At 42.4% G+C, this 10,545-nt stretch overlaps 1 protein-coding gene across 1 annotated transcript; it reads right to left on the reverse strand.

Annotated features, from left to right (window-relative positions):
• Window positions 1–3,382: 3,382 nt before the first annotated feature.
• On the reverse strand, window positions 3,383–4,099 carry LOC121211170 (uncharacterized). Its single transcript, XM_041083613.1, has 2 exons — window positions 3,887–4,099; window positions 3,383–3,775 (listed from the first exon to the last, which is right to left on the reverse strand). The coding sequence occupies exons 1-2, from the start codon at window positions 4,097–4,099 to the stop codon at window positions 3,383–3,385; spliced, it is 606 nt and encodes a 201-aa protein (XP_040939547.1).
• Between the last annotated feature and the right edge of the window lie 6,446 nt (window positions 4,100–10,545).

A 10,545-nucleotide genomic window follows, 5' to 3' on the forward strand; every position in this document is an offset into this window, starting at 1 on the left:
CTTGAAACTCAATTTCCTTTCTTTTAAGATCAGCATATGACTTTTGCCTATCCGATGTCGCTTTCAAACAGTCTCGTTTCACTTTAACTTTCTCTTCAGTTTCTTTAATCAAGTCAACTCTGTGAATCTGATTTTCCTTAAGTTCTGTCAAGTACAATAGAGTTCAACACTTCCTGCCATACAAGGCCTCATAAAGTGCCATCTTCAAACTTGTCTGAAAACTGTTGTTGTAGGTGAATTCTACTAGCGGCAAATATTTTTCCTAGCTACCGTGAAATTCAAGGATGCAACATCACAACATATCCTCAAGAATCTCAATCATCCGCTCAGACTGACCATCTGTCTGAGGGTGAAAAGTTGTACTAAAGCTTAATTTCGTACCCAAGGCTTCTTGTAATTTCTTCCAGAATCTCGAAGTGAACCTCGAGTCTCTTTCAAAAATAATCAACAGTGGTACCCCATGCAATCTTACAATGTCAAAAATGTACAAGTCGGTCAATCTATTGAGGGAGTAATCTGTCCCCACCAGAATAAAATGAGCTGACTTTGTCAACTTATCTACTACAACCCTGTAACACCCCAAACCCAGCCTAGACATTACGACCGAATCTAACGTGCCACATTAATTACTTGAAAACCCGACAAGTTTATGATGTTAAACCGGTTGTCATAAAAGCCTTTATAGTTTTAAAGCCCATACATGCCTAGTGTTTCATGTTGTTTAAAACGTGTTTAGTTTTCAATACGTTTGTTTTTATCAGAATTTAAAGTTGTAAGTTTGCTCATAGAAAACGTTAATACTTTGAAAACCCGATGTTCCTACTCTAGCAGTTAATAAATACCAAATCATAGCCCAATTAAAAGTTAAAACCCCAAATGGCCTTATTATAAAAAAAAACCCAAATATAAAAATCATTAAATAATAAAGTCATTTGTGATCATGTGGCCACCCCGGGTCCCTCGCAGCTCCAAACCGCCTAAGTCTAAGGGCTACTTGTACAATTAAAAGAAATGGTGAGTTTACGAAAACTCAGTGTGTAATCCCTTACCAGACTATAGAAAACAATGCATGCAGTATCGGTCTAGGCCCGAGCCCTATTCAGTATCAGTACAGTCTGGGCCTTAGCCCTTAAATAGTAGCAGTGTGGGCCTAAGCCCAATACAGTTTCAGTATAGTGCAAAATGCAACCCATCCCATATCCATCCAGCACACCACCCGTACCAACCAACACACCATGTGGGGATATCAATCAACTCACCCAACCAGTACACAAATATTACAACAAAGCTGCCAGTAATAATAACGCAGTGTAGCTGCCAGTAGCAGTAAGTGTGGCAAGCCACCAGTAATAGTAAACATGACATAGTCACCAATACAGTACTTCCTCCATAACATAAACCCAATCCCATACAGATGTCGTGTCATAGATATTACGTGCATGCAGTATGTCATACTCAAAACCAGTCATTTAAAAGTCTTACACACATCACTTAACCTACCACTAGCGTTATAAAGGTCATATCGTTAGTTAGGGGTAAAATAGTAATATTTACTCCTCAAGGGTATTTCGGTCATTTAACTGGTTTTAGGGTCTCGGTACAGATAATGACCTCATCGAAGGTCTACAGTGGCCTCGAGCGGCTCAGATAACCCAATTGGGTGAAACGGTGTAATGGGCACCCAGCCCAACATTCGGCCCAAGTGGGCCTACAGGCTTGCGTGGCCCATTTCGCCTAAATCTAGCCATGGCTATGCGAATTCCATAATCCAGTCCAATATTTATCATCTTTCATGAATTTAATTTGCATGGGCCCATGAGCCCATTGGGCCCATACGGTACATTTTGGACCATAGAGGCCCATAATGACCTAAGCCCACGAGAGCGCTCGCGGTGGCTCTACCGTCTGTCGCCCATGATTTGTGGCTCGGTTTACCTTGCGAGCGTTCGCACGCTCGTGTGATCGCAAATGCCGAAGTTTCAATTTTTCGGTTTTTGCCGATTTATAGTTACGCAGTGCTGTGAATACACACCTTTTGGCTTTTGGTCAGTATCAGAATGGTGTACGGTTACACACCTACTTGGAGAAGAGTACGCTACACACCACGCGCTTCACCTAGAAAGAACCAGTAAGGTTGAAACCACCCTTAACCAACAACCTTCACCTATTGGTGACAAACTGCACAGAAAACCCATCCATTGAGCAACCTTGAAAGTAATAAACTTAGACTAAGTGCACTCCTTACTGAAACGTAAACCCAAAGAGGAGGATAACAGCTTTCGGCCAACTCCCAAACCACCTATAATCAACACACACGATGCCACGAACGTTCTCCTGACAATAATCGATACAAAGAAGAGGTTAAAGAGGGAGACCACTATAGAAGAAGAGAGAATCTACACTACTGTGAAACTACATTTGGTAACCGCATTACAAGGCTCCGCCATTAATAAAAACTCGACAACCAAGATGAACTCACTTACTTTGATCAAAGTAGGAAAGATTCCGCGGAGAAAGAAAGATATTCGGCTAGCACCAAGATAAACCCGAATAAGATGGGAGCGAAAGAGAAAGCGGTATTCGGTCAAGGCTCCGATGAAAAGAACACAATAGAGTGACAAGGAAAGGGGTCAAAACGAAAGAAGAGTAGGAAAAGAGTTTCAGCACGGGCTAGAGAATAAACTGAAAAAGTGTATTCGGCACAAAGTGAAAAATAAAAGAAAAAAATAGCAAGGGAGAATTTCGGCTTTACTTGAAAAGACACCAAAAGAAATCGTCACCAAATGGAAAAGGTATCAAGAGAGCAAAAAATGCAAAACCCGAAATAGTCTAAGAACAATTCGGCACCTATACCCTTCCTAATTGTCGAAATCACACTCCCCCAAAACCCCTTGGCCAAAATTGCACTCACAAACACCCCTATTCGGCTCCAACTCCTTCCCATTCAAATCCCTTGAAATCCTCTAAGACCCATTCAAACTCTCACCCAACAGAGTTTCAGTCACCACTAACTCTTGCCATCCCAAGCAGCAAAATTAACATCTTTACCTTCTATGGGATTCAAACCCCAGTCTTCTCACCTCCAATGCACGCCACACGACCAAGCCACAAACTCTTTAGTGGTAACAAGGAACCACAACTATTCATAAAGCCTAGGTGCCAACGTCTAGGTTCTTTTAAAGAGGAAAAAAACAAAATTCTTTGCAAAAGCTAGAGCTCGAACTCAGGCCTTCCCAAACATCCCCAATCACTCCCAAAACACTTAGCCATCACACCAAACATGCGGTTTATGTCAGACTTGGCAAAATTACAAACCCTAAATTTTTAGGGCATTACAACTCTGCCCCCTCTTAGAGAAATTTCGGCCTTGAAATTTACCTAGTCAAAATAGATGAGGGTATTGATGTCGTATCGCCTCTTCTGGTTCCCACGTGGCTTCTTCTACTCCATGATTACGCCAAAGTACTTTGACCAGTGGAACTTGTTTCTTTCTTAGCACTTTAACGTCACGCTCTAATATCTGAACTGGCTCCTCCTCGATGGTTAGATCAGGCCTAACTTCAATTTCCTCTACTGACACGATGTGTGAGGGATTAGAATGGTACTGCCTAAGGATTGAAACGTGAAACACTTCATGAATTCTATCCAGCTCTGAAGGCAACTCAAGTTGATACGCAACCGGTCCTACACACTTAAGTATCCGGTAAGGCCCAATAAACCTAGGGCTCAGCTTGCCCTTCCGCCCAAACCTCAGAATCTTCTTCCATAGTGATACCTTAAGAAAGACATAATTCCCCACCGAGTACTCGATCTCCTTACGCTTTAAGTCTGAATAGGACTTTTGCCTATCAAACGCTTCTTCCAACCGATCTCAAATCAGCTTCACCTTGTCTTCTGTATCAGCAATTAGCTCCAGCCCTAGGATTCGTCGCTCCCCTAGTTTAGTCCAACAAGTAGGAGTACGACACCTACAACCATACAACGCTTCGTACAGTGCCATTCGTATACTGGACTGATAGCTGTTGTTATACGCAAATTTCGCCAACAGTAAATAATCATCCCAACTGCCCTTGAAATCTAATACACAACTTCTTAACATGTCTTCCAATATCTGGATTACTCTCTCAGACTGTCCATCTGTCTGAGGATGAAACGCAGTATTGAAATCCAGCCATGTACCCAAAGCCTCGTGTAATTTATTTCAGAACCAAGAAGTGAACCTAAGATCCCTATCAGATATGATAGAAACTGATACACCATGCAATCTTACAATCTCAGCCACGTACAACTTGGCCAACCTTTGTAATGAATAATTAGTGCAGACCGGTATAAAATAGGAAAACTTAGTCAGTCGATCTATAATTACCCAAACCGAATCCTTCTTAGAAGGTGTTAAGGGTAGCCCGCTCACAAAATTGATGGTCACCCTCTCCTACTTCCAGAGCGGAATCTTATCTAACTGTAGTAATCTAGAAGGTAACTGATGTTCAGCCTTAACTTGCTGACACGTCAAGCACTTACTTACATAATCGGTAACTTCGCGTTTTAACCCAGGCCACCAATACAACTCACAAAGATCTCGGTATAGCTTATTCCAACCAGGATGCATGGCATTAGAACTCCCATATGCCTCTCGCAGAATAGATTGCCTCAGAGTAAAATCCTTCGGTATACACACTCTTCCACGGAAACATAACACCCCTTCCCCATTCAGTCCAAAATCTGAAGTCTCACCATTTTCCACTTGTTGAAAACGAGGAACTAGTGACTCATCCAATAACTGTTTCTCCTTAATTTGATCAGTCCAAGTTGGTCTCACTTGCAGTTCATCTAACAAGCTACCATCATCGAAAAGGCTAAGACGAGCAAACATTGCTCTTAAATCAGAGACAACTCTACAGCTCCATGCGTCAGCTACCATATTAGCCTTGCCTGGATGGTATTCAATTGAACAGTCATAATCTTTAAGCAACTCAACCCACCTTCGTTGCCTAAGGTTCAACTCCTTCTGAGTAAGGAGGTACTTAAGGCTTTTATGGTATGTATAAATAATCATTCTCTCCCCATATAAATAATGCCTCCAAATTTTTAGTGCAAACACCATCGCCGCCAACTTCAATTCATGAGTGGGGTAATTCGCTTCGTGCGGTTTAAACTACCGCGATGCATAAGCAACCACCATTTCTTCTTGCATCAACACACATCCCAATCCAACGTGTGACGCATCACTGTAAACAGTAAATTCCTTCCCAGACTCTGGCTGTATCAAAATAGGAGCCTCAGTTAAACTTTCTTCAATTTCTCAAAACTCTCTTGCTGCTTATCAGACTAAACAAACGACACCCATTTTCGCGGTAATTTAGTCAAAGGTGCAGCTATCACTGAAAAGCCTTCCATAAAATGTCTGTAATATCCAGCTAAACCTAGAAAACTTTGAATCTTAGATACAGTCTTTGGTGGTTTCCAACCCAACACGACTTTAATTTTCCGAGGATCAACCCTAATCCCTTCAGCAGATACCACGTGACCCAGAAATGTCACCTCTTGCAGCCAAAACTTGCACTTGCCGAATTTTACGTACAACTATTTCTGTCTCAAAATTTGAAGGATAATCCGCAAGTGTTCATCATGCTACTCCTCGTTTCCTGAATACACTAAAATATCATCTATGAACACTACTATGAACCGATCTAGATAGGGTTGAAATACTCAGTTCATCATGTCCATGAATGCAGCTGGTACATTCGTTAACCCAAACGGCATTACTAGGAACTCTTAATGACCATAACGAATCCTAAACGCTGTCTTATACACATCAGCTTCTTTAACCTTTAGCTGATGGTACCCAGATCGAAGATCTATTTTGGAGAACACAGCAGCTCCTCATAATTGATCAAACAGATCATCAATCCTCGGCAATGGGTACTTGTTCTTGATAGTCAGCTTACTCAGTTGACGATAGTCAATGCACATGCGCATGGACCCATCCTTCTTTTTTACAAAAAAAACTGGTGCCCTCTAAGGGGACACACTCGGTCGAAAGAACCCTCAGTCTAACAGCTCTTGAATTTGAGCCTTTAGCTCCACTATCTCCTTTGGTGCCATCCTATATGGGGCGATGGACACTGGAGCAATTCCAGGTAAGAGCTCAATTCCAAATTCGACCTTACAGTCTGGGGGCAAGCCACGAAGCTCTTCTAGAAAAACATCTGGAAACTCCTTAACAGTTCTTATATCCTCAACAGAATGACTCGTAGTCTCTAAATTGCTAACATATGCTAGAAAAGCCTCACAACCTTTGCGAACCAGCTTCTCGGCTCTTAACGCTGATATCACATTAGACAAGTAATCTCTTCGCTCCCCTATTACAGCCACCCCCTCATCTTCCGAAGTCCTCAACAGCAACCGCTTAGCAGCACAATCTAACTTCACACGATGCTTCACCAGCCAATCCATGCCTAGAATAATATCAAATTCCCAGAATGGCAGTTCCATCAAATTTGTAGGAAAAACGACCCCTTGAACTTCTAAGGGCACTTCTCTGAACAACTTATCCACCCTGACCGACTGTCCTAGCGGAGTCAACACCGTCATTTCACTAGCAGTGCTCTCAAACCGAATACCCAACTTTTCAAACACAGTGCACGCAACATACGAATGCGTAGATCCAATATCAATTAAAGAACAAATGGTGAATTATGAATCAAGAACATACCAGTTATGACATCAAGGGCATCACCATCCCCTCAGCAATGAGCAGCATAGACCAAGGCTGGTTTCCTCCCTTCGGTATTACTTGTGCCTCGAACTGGTGCTTCACGACTCGTCCAAACCCATTTTCACCTCTAGCCTGTCCATGACCTCTCAATAGCTAACCACCTCTCACTGGCTGAACATAACCCTGCCCTGTAGCTTGCATCTAAGTAGGCCTCTGAGGACAATTTCTTACTTGATAATTCATAGACCCACATCTGAAGCATACCCCAATCTTTTTCCAGCACTCCCTCAAATGAGATCTCCTACAATCAGCACAGAGCTGCGGTCTTGTAGCAACATCAGGGTCTCCAGCTCGGACTGGCCCATCAACCTTGGCTCTCTTGATAGGCCTACCTGTAGAACCCGAAGATCCAAAATCCCTTTTGCCTCTGCCCCTATCTTTCTCACGATTCTGGCGCTCAGAGCGCTTCACATCCTCAGCAATCTTTACTTTCTCAACTAGGGCAGCAAAGTCTCGCTCCCTTTGTGGAGCTATCAGAACTCTCAACTCATCACGAAGATCGTCCTCAAAATGCACACAGCATTCGTACTCAGTCACTACTATCCCACGAGTATAACGACTCAACCGCAGAAACTCTGCCTCATACGCCGCCACCGTCCTATTCCCCTGGGTCAAGTTCAGAAATTCCTTCCTTCGGGCATCCACATAACTTGTGCCCATATACTTCCCTTGAAAGGATGCCTTAAAGAAATCCCATGTCAAACAGTCAGCTTGTGTACCTTCCCTCACAATGAGCCACCATTGGTAAGCCTTATCTCACAGTAATGACATGCCCCTTTCAATTTCTATTCCACAGTACAGTCAAGATCATCCATTATCCGCTTCGTAGCCTCTAACCAATATTCTGCCACGTTCGGGGCTACACCAGAAACACCCCTAAAAATCTTCGCCCCATTGGATCGGAGTCGCTCAGAAATTGACCCCCGGGCCACTGATCCCGTACTGCTCCAGCAACCCTTTCAAGAACTCATAGCATCGCCTGAGACAAGGCATCATCCCCAATTGCTCGATCATGAGACCCAGTCTCAGTTACTGGTGAAGCCGGTGTCTCCCTAGCAAGCATGTGACCCGACGCTAAAGACCTAGCCCTAGCACTCCGTCGGCCTCTACTCCGGCCTCGTGTACCCCTTCCATGAATACCTCTAGTGCTCATATCGATATGCGCTTTATCTGAATTTAAAAGTTTTATGCTATCAGTTTATAAATTCAGTTTGTTAAAAGATATTTTATGATAAACAATATTTAGAGTTTTGTTTCTACAAATTGAGATCCCACTACCAATATCAATCTTCTATAGTGTTAGTTTTCTCTAACCAGAGATTTCCAATTTAATGCTACCATCTATAACAGTTTTCCATACAACTTAAAACAGTAGATACTAGCAGAGAACTTATAGATTTGGCGCTGGAGACTCTGTGTGCCACACTTTCAGTAACATCATTTCAGAAACAGGTCAAGTTCCATTGAAAAAATTTCAAAACCAAATTTCAGAGAAACCTTTTTAAACTACCCACACCACTGCTGAGTTTTGTAACCTGGCTCTGATACCACTAAATATAACACCCCAAACTCGGCCTAGACGTTATGACTGAATATGACGTGCCACATTAATTACCCGAAAACTTGACAAGCTTATGATGTTAAACCGGTGTCAAAAAAGACTTTATAGTTTTAAAGCCCGTGTATGCCTAGTGTTTCATGTTGTTTAAAACGTGTATAGTTTTCAATACATTTGTTTTTATCAGAATTTAAAGTTACAGGTTTGATCATAGAAAACGTTAATACTTTGAAAACCCGATGTTCGTACTCTAGCGGTTAATGAATACCAAGGCATAGCCCAATGAAAAGTTAAAACCCCAAATGGATTTATTACAAAAACAAAACCCAAATATAGAAATCATTAAATAATAAAGTCATTCGTGATCGTGTGGCCACCTCGGGTCCCTCGCAGCTCCAAACCGCCTAAGTCTGAGGGTTACTTGTACAATTAAAAGAAAGGGTGAGTTTACAAAAACTCAGTGTGTAATCCCTTACCAGACTATAGAAAACAGTACATACAGTATCGATTTGGGCCTGAGCCCTATTCAGTATCAATATAGTCTGGGCCTTAGCCCTTAAACAGTAGCAGTGTGGGCCTAAGCCCAATACTTTTTTAGTATAGTGCAAAATGCAACCCATCCCATAACCATCCAGCACACCATCCGTACCAACCAACACACTACGTGGAGATATCAATCAAGCCACCCAACCAGCACACCAATATCGCAACAAAGCTACCAGTAATAATAACACAGCATTGCTGCCAGTAGGAGTAAGTGTGGCAAGCCACCAGTAATAGTTAACGTGACATAGTCACCAATACAGTACTTCCTCCATAACATAAACCCAATCCCATACAGATGTCGTGTCATAGATATTACGTGCATGCAGTATGTCATACTCAAAACCAATCATTTAAAAGTCTTAAACACATCACTTAACCTACCACTAGTGTTATAAAGGCCATATCGTCAGTTAGGGGTAAAACATTAATTTTTACCCCTCAAGGGTATTTCAGTCAATTAATTGATTTTAGGGTCTTGGTACAGATAACGACCTCATCGAAGGTCTACAGTCACCTCGAGCGACTCAGATAACCCAATTGGGTGAAACGGTGTAATGGGCCCCAGCCCAACATTTGGCCCAAGTGGGCCCACAGGCTCGCGTAGCCCATTTAGCTTAAATATAGCCATGGCAATACGAATTCCATAGCCCAGTCTAATATTTATCATCTTTTGTGAATTTTACTTCGTGTGGGCCTACGATCCCATTGGGCCTACACTGCCCATTTCGGCCCATAGAGGCACATAACGGCCCAAGCCCATGAGAACGCTCGCGGTGTCCTTTACATTCTATAGCCCATGATTTGTGGCTCGGTTTACCGGGCGAGCATTCACACGCTTGTACGATTACAAATGCCGAAGTTTCAGGTTTTCAGCTTTTGCCGATTCATAGTTACACAGTGGTGTGAATACACACCTTTTGGCTTTTGGTCAGTATCAGAATGGTGTACGGCTACACACCTGCTTGGAGAAGAGTATGCTACACACCCTGCACTTCACCTAGAAAGAACAAGTAAGGTTTAAGCCACCCTTAACCAACAACCTTCACCTATTGGTGACAAACTGCACAAAAAACCCATCTATTTAGCAACCTTAAAAGTAATAAACTTAGACTAAGTGCACTCCTTACCGAAACGTAAACCCAGAGAGAAGTATAACAGCTTTCGGCCAACCTCAGAACCACCTATAATCAATGTATACGATGCCAAGAACGTTCTCCTGACAACAATCGATACAAATAAGAGGTTAAAGAGGGAGACCACTATAGAAGAAGAGAGAATCGGCACTACTGTGAAACTACACTTGATAACCGCATTAACAAGGCTCCACCATTGATAAAAACTCGACAACCCAGATGAACTCACTTACCTTGATCAAAGTAGGAAAGATTCCACAGAGAAAGAAAGATATTCGGCTAGCACCAAGATAAACCCGAATATGATGAGAGGGAAAGATCAAGTGGTATTCGGTCAAGGCTCCAATGAAAAGAGCACAATAAAGTGACAAGGAAAGGGGTCAAAAAGAAAGAAGAATAGGAAAAGAGTTTCGGCACAGGCTAGAGAATGAACCAAAAAAGTGTATTCGACATAGAGTGAAAAATAAAAGAAAAAAATAGCAAGGGAGAATTTCGGCTTTACCTGAAAAGACACCAAAAGAAATCGGCAC

This window comes from Gossypium hirsutum, chromosome A02 (genome assembly GCF_007990345.1).
Source record: "Gossypium hirsutum isolate 1008001.06 chromosome A02, Gossypium_hirsutum_v2.1, whole genome shotgun sequence".
Lineage (NCBI taxonomy): Eukaryota > Viridiplantae > Streptophyta > Magnoliopsida > Malvales > Malvaceae > Gossypium > Gossypium hirsutum.

What these genes read in the sequence shown, in the direction of transcription:
- LOC121211170 (XM_041083613.1), bottom strand. Translation starts at nt 4,099, where the DNA reads ATGTTAAGAAGTTGTGTATTAGATTTCAAGGGCAGTTGGGATGATTAT. An exon ending in TTGCTGATACAGAAGACAAG is followed by an intron (nt 3,776 to 3,886) that starts GTGAAGCTGATT and finishes GTCTTTCTTAAG; the next exon opens with GTATCACTATGGAAGAAGAT.